The sequence below is a fragment of the Mastigoproctus giganteus genome, chromosome 5 (genome assembly GCF_048544385.1).
Source record: "Mastigoproctus giganteus isolate SK-2022 chromosome 5, ASM4854438v1, whole genome shotgun sequence".
NCBI lineage: Eukaryota > Metazoa > Arthropoda > Arachnida > Uropygi > Thelyphonidae > Mastigoproctus > Mastigoproctus giganteus.
Window position 1 is genome coordinate 169,080,874 of NC_143579.1, and position 13,596 is coordinate 169,094,469.

The 13,596-nt window shown below is 41.2% G+C and overlaps 1 protein-coding gene across 1 annotated transcript in view; it reads left to right on the forward strand.

Moving 5' to 3' along the window:
- The window catches only part of LOC150085830 (uncharacterized), a 113,828-nt gene that overhangs the window by 36,090 nt on the left and 64,142 nt on the right, over positions 1–13,596 (forward strand). The window contains exon 3 of the mRNA XM_090373511.1: positions 5,617–5,719. Within this exon, the coding sequence (XP_090229637.1) occupies positions 5,617–5,719 (103 nt within the window). The remainder of the gene's footprint in view (positions 1–5,616; positions 5,720–13,596) is intronic.

Genomic DNA, 13,596 nt, shown 5'->3' on the forward strand with positions numbered 1-13,596 from the left:
TCAGTCTGCATAATATTGTCTAAGATGTTTACAGATTCTGCCCAACACAAGGTTGGGATTCCATCTGGTTTGACAGCTGTTTCTGTAACATCTCCTCTTGGCAGCTTGTTGGTCACTATGCTGTAGACAACTCCCCAAGGGTCATTGTTTTCAGTAGTTCCCACCAAGTGCCTCCAGGATTCTTTTCTTGTCTCTAATGAGGGCTGTATACTGATTCCTGATTCTATAAGAATCTCTGTGCATCCACCTTATTTTGTGGCCAAGATGTTCTGGCTCTTTGAAAATGTCTCCTTGTCCAGTGCACCCATCTCCTGAGTATAGTCAGCTCAGGACTCCACCAGGGACTACTTGCTTCCTTGGTTTTTTTTCCATTGGATTGACAGGTTAGATGTTTTTATTAAAATTATTTGTCATATTCAGTGCTTGCTTGCTTGGGCTCCAATTGTTGCCTGATCCTAAACCACTCATTTTCCTGTTTCTGCACTTTAGCTGCTATGAGTTCTGTGAAGATTTTATTCTTTAGAACATTAGGTATGTTGAGGGTCTGACGGCACCTGGGATTTCTCCCATCTCCGCGTATGTTTTCTGAATTGGACAAGCTAGAGATTTAAAAGTGTGTGGGATATGTAGTTTGTTGTGCCCATTGCTCGTCAGGCCTGTTAGCCGCCGGGCCCCTAGTGAGACTTGACGTTACCAATCCCACCACGGGGAGGCCGGCTGGGTGTTACTAATACAGTGGATTCCGGTTATTTAGGCCACCGGTTAATCGGGGCAGCCGTTTATTTGGGGCAAATCTTAAAAAACAGAAACCAATCGAGAAAATAGCCAGGTTTACTTCGCTTAATTGGGACAGCATGCCGTTTATTCGGGACAGGAGACTGCAGCACTAGAGCCCTACGATTGTCTCCGATGGTACACGTTGTTCGGTCGAAATTCTGGAGGTCACAACCATAAAACAATTAGCAGTCACCCTTTTATTGGTCTTTTCTGTTAGTGAAATCTATCATAAACGGACAGTAAACGTGATCTTACTGAATTTGCGATAATACCGACAGCTGGAATTCTTTGGGTTGTTATGATGAAATGTGTTTACACTTCCATGAAATCTTCAATCATATAAAAAAATAAATTTTCAGATCTTCTCTTCATTCCTCTTTATAAAGCTTTGTAACTCGCTACTCCATTCTCACTTTCGCTTATTGTGTTACTTGCAATTTGTGTGTGCTGTGTTCTTTTTATTGATTGCTTATCTTTTTACTGTTTTAAATTTTAATCCCCACCCACAAATGTCAGTGAACAGAAGTGTCAACTAGTTTGTATGTATTAATTATTCCGATTTTCACGTATCATTTAATTTTTTAATTGGTAAGGTAATAACGGATAAATTTGTGCCTAATATATCTTTACTTTTATAGCCTGTAGATAATATTCCTCCAATTTTCGCTAATTAGAATCGCTCTTTAATAGAATTAAAATTCAATTCACAAACGTGATCACAATGACCGGCGCTTACTACCCATCATACGGTGAACGGTACTTTACTATGGTGAGTTCGTCATAACGTGATTTTTGATTGTACAGTGAATCAATTGTAAAGGGGGGGGGGTACATTGTATTTTGAACTATTTACGTGAAACTTCGGGTAATTGGGGCAGCCGCCTAATCGGGCCAAAATGCACTAGTCCCGATGTGTCCCAAATAACCAGAATGGACTGTATTTGTACTCTGGTGGGTCTTGCCACTTACTTTCCTGGGATTTCAGTGGCTAGGACCGGGGGAGAAAAAAGAAAAAAAAAAAATCGCTGTTGAAACTAGTGATACTTAAGTTAGTATTAATAGTATGCGATGTGGGGCTGTGCAGTAAAAGTGAGGTTTAAAACCAAATTGGTTTGGGCAAGATGTTTTCTTTTAATTTTGACATGTAGGGCTAAACACTGTGCAAGACAAAAGTTTGGGGGGAGGCTGAAAACTTGGGGGAAGAAATTGGAAGTAAGGGGCCGACAGAGTAGATGGCCCCTGCAGGTAGTGAGGCATGCCCATGCCCCCCCCCCCCAGAGTGAGAAAATTGGGGAGGCGAGGAGAGGCCAAACTCCTGGGGAGGGGGAGGAGAGGCAAGCTTCTCCTTCCCCCCCTCCCCAGGAGTTTGGAAAGAAAGATCCGCTCAAAAGAGTGCGGATCCCGTTGGTGGTAATTATGCCTCTTGTAGTTAGACAATATATTGTCACTTGTCTTTTTCCAGTGCATTTTGTAGTCAGTCCAAGGTCTGTATAGTCGGCTCCTCTGTGTCGTCTCGCTGCTATTTGCATGTTTGATTTGTTTCATTCCGTTAAGGTCTTCTATATATGGCGGTTAGTGTTTGGCACCTGATAAATAATCCCTGGGCAAAATCTGTTAAGGCTAAGTATTCCTCTTGTATATCTAGTAGATGTGACTCAAGATCCCTCGGTAGATAGTGAACTCTAGTTATTAGTGTGCATCTAAGGTCTTCGTATTGGGCACACTCAAACATAATGTGCACCCAGCTTTCTTGTTTCCCGCAAGTACAGCGCGGATCCTCCACTACTCCCAATGCTGTAAGCTTTGCATTGAAAGCCCCATGGCCTGTAAGGAGGTAGGTTGTGTAAAGTTCGGGTTGCAGCTAGGTTGGAATGGGGTATACTCTATCTACATCCGGGACGAACTTTTTGGTGATATTCCCTTTTGTTGTGTTTGTCCAGCGGTATTGCCAGGTTTGTTTTAGGTATTTCTGCAGCCTGTTCTTTTCAGCCTTGTGGGTTGCGCTGTTACCACTGTGTAGGCTAGGTGGGTGCAAGGCATTCCTTTGGTTATATAATAGGTTATTCTAGTGTATATGATGTCCAGGTCAAGGGTAAGGGCTCTGACTAAGTGCTAGTGGTGCTGCAGGCTCTGGTAATGGTTAACAGGATAGTTCTATGGATTAAGTCGATTATGCATCTGTTTACCGCAGTTGATGCCTTGTGATACCAAACCGCAGAGGTGCATGTTATAGCTGGTAGGAATGTCATTTTATAATATAAGGAGAGTACGCGACGTTTAAGTCCCCAGTCACGACGGACCACACGGGCTAACTTGCAGAATACTTCCTTATCTTTGTCCTTAGATGTGTGAGATGCTGCTTGAAGGAAAGATTACAATCTAATATCACCCCCAGGTACTTAAGCTGGCTTTGGAGTTTAATTGTAGTGTTTTTCACCTTTATTTGACCTGCGCAGGTCAAGGGAGCCTTTCAGTAAGATTGAGGATGTCTTAGTTGGTGAGATTTTTAGGCAGTGTATGATGGTCCGGTCCTGTAGTATCTTGATGGCATGGTTTACTTTTACCTCCAACTGTGCTCTACTGTCGGCAGCAATTTTCAAAGGTGCCTCTGTAGCCAGGTGGGAAGGAGCAGCAGTGCGTAGCACATTCTTCTTGATTAGACCTAGGTTTGGGCCTGTCACTACAAAATACGGAGGATGCGGAAAGGTCAGGAAATGACCACCGCATATCCCGGAGCAATATGGACTTAGTTGCTAATGCTCCTAAAAACCAAATAACAACAACCACAGCAATTTTCAAGATCAAATTTCCATATCATCAGCAAAAGCTTGGGTTTGGATGTCACCAAGGTCCATGGCCAGGAACTCATTTAGACAATATTCCACAGGAGTGGTCCCAGGACAGAGCCCTGGGGGCAACCCCTGCAGACACGGCAGTTTACCCTACCATAGGGTGCCATGACACTAATACTTCTGTCGGTAAGGTAAGACTTGATAGTAAGATACAAGTTGCAGGGAAGGTTGGCCCGCCTTAATCTTGCCAGGACACTCGGCCACCAAATGGCTTTAGAACTGTGAGAATTCCTCCTTCATTCATTTTACTAATCCTTCTCAGAGCCTTACTGACCTCAGTCAGATCACCTCTGAAGTGCTTGGTTGCCTAGCTCTGTAGCCCACATAATTGGAGACTTTCCTCATATGGTCGTCTCTCTGCTGATCTCACCATTCGAGTTGCCCCTTGCCCCTTTTTGGACCCTTTGAAGAAGCTCTGTCTTTTTTTTTTTTTTCAGATGAAGTTTCCATACTTGAACACAGTATTCCAAATATGGTCTTACAATTGTCTCATACAGTGGGATTATGACCTCCATATCTCTACAGGATAGCATTTGATAAATCATTGATAGGGCGCCATGGACTTTTCTGGCCTGTTTACACTGTTCAGAAAACTTCATATCTGCCCGTATTGTAACTCCCAGATTCCTTTCTTCATCCACTGTTTTTAATTCAACCCCAGCAAGCGTATACTTTATTTGCGGGTTGTTCTTCCCTAAGGCTTTGCATATAGCAGCATTAAAACATAGCTGTCACCCCTCTGACCATTTTTGAAGTCTATTCAAGTCATCCCAAAGGAGTGCTGCTTGGCAGTAATCAATGACTCTACTAATCTTTGTTATCTGCAAATTTTGACATCACACCTTCTGTCCCTTCGTTGATGTCATTTATGAAAATGAGAAACAACAGTGGTCCAAGAACTGATGCTTGAGGGACCCCACTCCTGATGTTACATCAATCTGAAGAATATTGAATTTGAATTTGTACAAAGATGGATAACATTTGAAATAAAGTTTTGAAAATGGAGGAGTAGATCGGTTGTTAGCCTCAGTTTGTTTTACCTGGTCCAAAATTAAAAAAAATTCTGTGGAATTTAGTTTAAAAAAATGAATTGAGTGATAAATAAATAAGACATGAAGAATACTATTCCTTAAAAAAATTAACAAGTTTTTAAAAATTTATTTTTATTATTTTTTTTATAATATTCTTTTTCAAAAAATCTGATTTGATTTTTGATAACTTTCACTATAGTGTTGGGTAAAACCACCACTTTGCTTATTGGAGGCCTGAAGTGGTGAAACCCATGTTTAGTCTCTAGAGCAAAGTTTCCAGCATCCCCCTCTCCCCATACTTCTCCTTCAACCCATGCACGGTACTAAGTACTATAGGTTTTGATACCTTTCTTGTTTGGGGTTTTCATAAAAAAAAAAAAAAAAAAAGTCAAAGCGGCCTCCGTAGACAAGTGGTCAGGAGCAGAGGTGCAGTAGCACAAGCTTTTTGAGTAGACTGGGGTTCAAGATTTATCTGCAAACCTGCCTGGACCAGCATGGCAGATTATAGTTCATTTCTCTCAACATGAATTGTTACAGAGGCTTCTATCCTGCAGTGGATTGACATTGGTTGCAAATTACCTTTGCTGAAGCAAGTCAAACTAAGAACAAATAAAAATTTTTAAGCATTTATGTACAAAGTTCTAATTTTTTTTAAACTTAAATTTCTGAACATCATTCCACAGGTTGCTCATTCCCCAGCATGAAACTCACTGCCCTGAACCCAGATATGTTTGGTGAACTTGCTGCTGAAAAGTTAAAGCTCAGTAAAGTGCATATACTGAATTAACCATTTTTCTGTTAAAATGTTTTTTGTTTTGGGCAGAATATTTTGCTAATTATTTGTTTTATGCTTTGCCATTACTGCTTTCACTTGTAAATTTGTATATTCCTTTATTTGATGTGTGTGTGTGTTTGTGTGTGTATATATATATATATATATAAATTTTTTTTTATAGTGGGAAACCAAAATGTGTTAGTGTTCAACTGTTTCCAGCCACAGCTGATAATTTACAAAAACAGTATGTGAGACTATTGTTGATTTTAAAGCTACCACCTGATGTAAGTTTTTGGAGTTCTCACTTTTGATAAAATTTATTTTAAAGAACATGAACCTGCTTAAATTAATGATAAGTTTTTTGTAATAATTTTAATTGACTTAGTAGCTTATTTATTAACATCTCTTCCAGGGGCTAAAGGAGATGACATTGTAGAGCAGATATCATCTTTTAAGGCACAAAAGATGATATTTTTGTACACATTGGCATTAATGATATTAAGAGTAGGAGATCTGAGGAGATCATTGCCTCATAAGTACGGGGCAATGCCAGGACAAAATCACAAATTAGGATTGAATTTGAAAGTGTCTGCAATTCTGCCCAGACACAATAGGAGGGAGTATATGTTGTGAGAGCCTTTATCAATCAATTCAGCCTTGGAGAGAATGTGCAAGGCTTGTAGGGTAGAATTTTTCTCAGCGTGGTCTGTGCTTGTTCTTACAGGGATGGGATACACTTGAATAGAAGGGGTGCAAGAATATTTGCTGATGCTATCGAGGCAGTGATAGGCAGGTTAGAAAACTGCTAGCTTGAGGGGATACACAGACTAATAGCTTAAATAGAGCCACAGGCAGAGGTGAAAATGATTCTTGATTTGCTACTATTGGTACATGCAGCAGCCTGGAAAGCAAGTTGTGTGGCACTTAATGTCTTGCTGTGATTCATCGTGGAACAAATGAACACATGTGCTGGGTTAGGGTAATTAAGAGTAAGAATATGTGCATGTATACTTGCATGTACACTAATGCTAGGAGCATTGTAAATGAATTTGAGAAATTTGAAATACTGATTAATTCAGCAAATCAAACATTGCAGGAATAGCAGAAACACATTGTCACTCAGAGATAAGTGATGCTGAATTTGAGTACAATGTGTAGAGTAAGGACAGAAAGGAGAGGTGGAAGGGTTATGCCCTTAGTTAAGAAACATATTAAATCTATGGCAGTGTGTTTAGTTGACATGGGTGAGGAGTGCAGTGTTGAGTCAGTTTGGTGTGATATAAAAAATGTGAAAACAAAATTGAGAGTAGGAGTATGCTACAGGCCTATCACTGCGATGAGTATACCAAACAGCTATAGAAATAGTGGGCCGGCAATCATAATGGGAGATTTTAACTTTCCAGATGTTGACTGGAATATATGGGTTGGTCACTTGCACACTAGCAAGACTTTTGTGGATTTCTTGGATGACTGTTTTCTAGACCAGCATGTTAGAGGCAACATGAGGAAGCAATACTCTTGATGTGGTTATCATCAGTGGTTCTTCATGCATTGAGAATCTGCAGGTAAAAGACCCACTAGGTGGCAGCGATGACTGTGTACTAATGTAGAATTTAAAGACGTCACTGCTGCCAAGGGTAAAAGAAAAGGCTTTTGTAATGGTGACTACAGTGGTCTCAGACAGTTTTAAATTCTGTGCAGTAGGACTAACTGATGATGTTTCCAACAAATTCTAAATTGGAAATATTCAGGGAAGTAATCAAATAAGCTACTAGGCTTTTCATGCCAACAAAGAAATACTGTTCAAGCCCGGGGGGCTCACATCTGGTGAGTATGGGCTTGGCACACCCAGGGTCCTGAGCTGGATATCATCATTCTTCTCTTTCTTGATGATTCCTTTTTACTCTCTCTCTCTCTCAGGGTAACTCTGGGAATTTTTTTTTTTGCTGGTTCAGCATAAGCTTCAGTCTTCCTTGAACCATATGGCTAATAATAATAATAATAATAATAAACCTAAATGGATGGCATATGAATTATTGAGACACGTGGCAGAGAAGAAAAGTGCATGGGATGTATATAACTTATCGGGCAGATACAGAAGTCTATGGTAGATATAAATTAGTCTGTAATGAAGTCACAAAGCAGGTTATGTAAACTAAGGCAGATTATGAGAAGTCTCTGGCAAAAAATGCAAAGAGAAACAGTAAAGAATTCTGTGCTTATATTAACAGTAGAAGGAAGGGGTTGGATCACATTGGGCTACTTCATGTCTTTGTGTTAACCGCTGATGACCCTGCTCAGATTGCAGACAAATTGAATAGGTGTTTTGCATCTACATTCACACATGGGAATTCTTTAAGAAAAGGAGGCTAAAGTTTATCAGACTCTAACGAGGAGCTAAATTACTTTGTGATAACTGAAAGGAAAGTGGAGGAGAAATTGTTGAATATGCACATAAAAAAAGGTACATGTGGTGGATGGAATCTATCCAATTATATTAAGGGAGACAGAAAAGGAAGTAAGCAAACCCTTAGCTATAATTATGAGAGCATCCTTTTATTCAGAGGTTGTCCCTATGCACCAGAGATGTGTGAATGTATCCCCAATTCATAAAGATGGGTCAAAAGGCAGTGCGAGTAATTACAGACCTGTTAGGTTAAAGTCTGCTCCAGGGGAAAATATATATGGAATCACTGGTTAAAGAAGTAATGCAGGACCATTTGGACAGGAATGCAATTATACTGCAATCGCAGCATGAATTTGTTGGACGGTCTTGTCCAACCAATCTGATAGGTTGCTATGATGCAGTGACTAAGGAACTGGATGCAAAATTTTGATGTCATATACTTGGATTTCTGGAAGGCATTTGATGCTGTTGCACATAAGACTGCTCTACAAACTTGCCCAATGTGGCATTAAGGGAAAGTTACTGCTATGGATTAAAGTATGGTTAGGTGGATGAAGGCAGAGTGGTTATCAATGGCACTGCACTTTGTGGGCCAATGATATTAGTGGAGCTCCCCAGAATTCAGAGCTGGGCCTGTTGTTATTTTCAATATTTATCATTGATATTGATGAAGGTATATCAGGTTTAAAATGTCTGTGTTTGTAGATGATACAGAGGTTGGCAGGGTGGTTAACGACAGTCATCAGGGTGTGGTATTGCAACAAGATCTAGAATAATTAGGTTGATGAGTTGAGAAATAGCAGTTGAAGTTTAATATTGACAAATTGAAGCTACTGCATATCGGTAGCAGTAACCCCAGAGTAACTTATCAATTGTATGGTACTACACTCAAGAGTAGTGGAGAATGTAAAAGACCTGTGAGTAATTGTGCAGTCAGACATGAAATTCTCTGAGCAGTGCAGGCATGCTGCCAGGACAGCTCACAGGGTTTTGTCAGTGATATACTAAACATTGCTAGCAATGATAAGGAGGTGATTATCCCTTTATATAATGCCATGGTTAGGGTGCTTCTTGAGTACTGTATGCAAGTCTAGAGGCCTCACTTTAGGAAGGATGTAGATCTGCTGCAATGGGTGCAGAGAAGGGCAACCACCCTAGTGAAGAGAACAAATGGGTACTCTTACCTAGAAAGGCTTGATTTTTGCAAATTGCAGCGTCTCGACACTAAGCACCTGTGGGGTAATCTGATTGAAGTATTTAAGGCCTTGAATGGATTGACTAAGCTGAATGTGAATGGTATTCATCCTCTTGTTGAGTCTACACACGTGAGGGGGCATAAATTCAAGTTGAGCAAGGATGGTTGCAAGATAGATATGCTAAAGTTTCCCTTTAGCCAACAGGTGGATGATTGTTGGAACAAGCTTCCATCTGTTGTTGTGGAAGTGGATGGATTGAATAATTTCAAGGAAAAGCTAGACAAATCCTTGGAGGGTATTGATGGGTGAACTTTGTAGGTTTTTTCTTTTTTTTGGCTGATGCTATACGTGCTCGCTTTCTTGCATTATTTGCCATTACTACTACTACTTCCTCATCTCACCCACCAGGAAATAATTTGGTATAGTAACTATGCCTAGTATTAAAAGCAGCTTTTTTGTGTTAAAACTTAAGCGGTTTGAAATTGCTGAAACCTGGCTACTTTTCACGGACAGTAAAATGCATTAGGAGAGTGATATTGTTCACCTGTTGTTGACAGTGCACATCTCAAGTATGAGTAGTAATGATGTTTTTATGGTTTCTTACAATGGTTTTATCTTTCAAAGGAGTGAAGCTGTCGCAGACATTCTCAGGTATGTCAAGCTGTGAGTCTAAAATGCTGATGGAACTGCTATTTGGGTGATACTCAAGTCAAGTGGACCTAATTTTGGGAAAGTCCTTTCAGTCTGTGACAGCCAGATCCTCTGCTTGCATCTTCATGATCATGGGTTTCTTAGTAACCCTGAGTATAACCCCTATGAGCAAATCCTGAAATATGGCACCTGGAGGTAACCACCCAGGTGTAAACCAATGTAAGCACGGGTTGAGGTGTGGCACACACACCACATGAAGGAATGCTACACCTCTGGGTTACCAGGCAATACTAGGAGGTAGATGACTCTCATCAACTGGTGCAATACCACCACTGTGATTATTAGAGGCTTGAAGTGGTGGAACCCATGTTTAGTGTCCAGTGCAAAGCTCCAGCAAACCTCACCCATCTCATCCATCGTGCAGTATGATTGAGAACTTTTGAGTCATCAATCATAGCCTTGAAATACGAAACAGCACACTGTGGGTGACCACCCAGGTGCAAACCAATGTAAGCAGGGGTCGAGGTGTGGAGCCTGCACTACACGGAAGAATGCCACCCCTCTGTGTTACCAGGCAATACTAGGTGGCAAATGACTTATCAACTGGTGCAATACCATCACTTTGCTTATTGGAGATTTGAAGTGCTGGAACCCATGTTTAGTCTCCAGAGCAAAGCTCCTTTAAACACCCCCCCCCCATCTCTTCCATCATGCAGTATGATTGATGGCTTTTGAGGTATGATGGACATCATGATGAGATCCAATCATCCTTAAATTTCAAGGGTACAGCTCTAAAATGGTGTTCGCAGGCCGGTCCCTTGATAGTCCACTGGACCAAACCTATTGGTAACTGCCTAGGAGGCTTCTGGATCAGATAATGTATAATATCGCTGCCTTTACTCTGCCAGATAGTGATTGAAGAGCAGGAGGCATTGTTGACAACAATGCCTCCTGCATTATATCAAATAGCTGGGTATGTATATTCATACCACAGTATGCTGCATCTAAAAATTTCTTTACTTCTTGCAGCATGTCCTTGTCAGATTTTCTTACTTCTGAATACACCATGAATTGTCACACTAATAGAAAAAACTTGTCTGCGAAAAGATATCAACCTCCCAAATACTTCCTTGTTCATTTCTGGTCTCTTGCCAAAGCTATTGGCCGCAACTTTTGTCCATCTCTGTTCCCACCTCTGTCAAGACCAGATGGTTCTATTGTCAGGTCAGCCAAGGATAAAGTTGACCTGCTAGCATCCTATTTTTCTTCAAACTCATGTATTGATCTTGGTAAACCACCTCTCACCATTTCCAGTACCCTCCATTCAGTGCCTCCTGTGGTCTTCAGTCAAAAGCATGTCAGAAGGATTTTGATGAATCTTAATGCTAAGAAAACGTCCTGATGGTATTTCCCCCCCTTGCTCTCAAAACATGTGCTCCTGAACTTACTTCTGTTCTGTGTTGCTTTTTTTTCACTTTCTTATTCAAAAGATATTTTTCCTTCGGCTTGGAAATTTGCTCATATTGAGCCAGATCCTAAAAAGGGTGACAAATCTTTCCCATCCAATTACCATTCTATTGCAATTACTTCTACTCTTTGTAAAGTAATGGAGAAATCTATTAACTGCTAACTCTTAAACTAGCTAGAAACCTTTCATCTGATTAACAATTGCCAGTATGGATTCCATCAGTATCAATCCACTGGTGATATTCTGGCTTATGTTACCTATCTATTGGCAAATTCAATGGAAAAGTTTGAAACTCAAGCAGTTGCCCGTGACACTTCAGTCTTTTGATCGTGTTTGATGTAAAGGTCTTCTGAATATGCTTCCATCTTATGGATTGCCAAATGATTTTTATAATTGAGTATCCAGTTTTCTCTCAAACCGCTGATTGCAGGTGATGGTAGATGACTCTTTGTCTTCTACCTTCTCCACTAATGCTGCTGTTCCCAAAGGTTTTCCTCTTGTATATTAATGACCTTCTCCCATTGACTGGAAATCCTATCCACAGTTTTGATAATGATAGCACATTGCATTCCACCTTCCAGTTTGAGAAACCTTGCCCTGCACAAACAGCTTCAACTTCTCAAATATCCACTACCAATTCCTTAAATGCTGATCTCCAGGTTTTTTTTTTTTTTTTTTTTTTATGAGAACCCCAAACACGAGAGGTATTATAACCTATAGTACTTAGTACCGTGCTTGGGTTGAGGTAATTCTACAGTGGGGCAAAGATAACTTGGTTAATTTCAGTCCTTCTAAAACTCTGTCCTGTCCTATACACAGATGAGCCAAAACATTATGACCACCTATCTAATATGATGTTGGTCCTCCACGTGCAACCAAAACAGCTCATACCCGTTGAGGCATGGACGCTACAAGATTTCTAAATGTGTCTTGTGGTATCTAGTACCAACATGTAACAAGCAGATCCTTTAACTCCTGTAAGGTCCGTGGTTGAGACGTCACAGATCGGTGTTGCTGTTCCAACACAAACCACAGATGTTTGATGGCATTGACGTCTGGGGAATTTGCAGGCCAGGTCAATACCTGGAAGTCTTCCTCATGTTCCGTGAACCAGTCTTGAACAATCCAGGTGGTGTGGGGCATGGTGCATTATCCTGCTGAAAGATGGCACTGCCAGAGGGGAAGACCATTTCCACAAACGGGCATACCTGGTCAGCAATGATGTTTAGGTAGGTGATAGACGTCAGTGTGCCCAGCACATGGATGACTGTACCCATGGTATCCCAGCATGACATCACCCAAAGCATGACACTGCCCCCCCCCAGCTTGTTTTCGTGCCACGGTGTATCCAGGTACCATAGCTTCCCCAGGTAAATAATGCAGCCGTCCACATAGTGCAACAGGAAACGTGATTTATCGGACCAGACGATCTTCTTCCAATCACTCAAAATCCAGTTTCGATGCTTGCGTGCCCATTGTAGGCACTGTCGCCGGTGAACCATGGTTAGAATGGTCACTCGGAGCGGCCTGCGATTACGCAGCCCCATTTTCAGCAGGGTTTGATGTACTGTGTGTTGTGACACGTTACTCCCATCACCAGCATTCCAATTACCGGCGAGTTGCACCACAGTTGCCCTTCTGTTGCCACGTACCATCTGGGAGAGCCTTCGCTCACCTCAAGCTTCAGTCGATGAGCCGTGGTTGTCCAACACCTCGCCGGCGGTTTGTCTGTTCCCCCTCCTCAGACCACTTTCGGCTGACCGAAAGTGGTCAACTACTGACACTGACCGACCGTGAGTACCCCACCAGCTGTGCCGTTTTAGATATGCTCTGACTGTTGTCTGGCCATTACAATTTTGCCTTTGTCAAACCTGCTAAGTTCACTGCCTTTCCCATCTAAAGAACAAGAGTAACATTGATTAACAGAGCTCAGTATCAGGTGTTTTTTATACTGTGTCCCAACCCATGCACATGTCATAGTTCACCTGCAGTTGCTTCAGTTTGCATAATGACTCACTGGTCATAATGTTTTGGCTCGTTGGTGTATATTGTAAAAAGGATTTGTCTACTCCTATGCCTATCTTTGATGATGCTCCTGTTTCTATGCAAGATCGTGTATCTCTAGATTGTGTATCTTGGCATATGCACATTACAAATATTGCATTCTCTGCATCTAAAAAAATGGGTTTTCTATTTCGCTCTTGGCATTACTTTTTTCCCAAACAGCTGTTCACTCTATACAAATTGCATATTCACTATACCATGGAATATTATTCCCACATCTGGGGCAGTGCCCCCAAAACCTCTCTCAGGCTTTTAGATTCCATTCAAAAGAGGGCAGTAGTTAGGTTAATTAATGACCCATCTCTAACAAAGTTGCTCGCTCTCTCTCTCTCTCTCTCTCTCTCTCTCTCTCTCTCTCTCTCTCTCTCTCTCTCT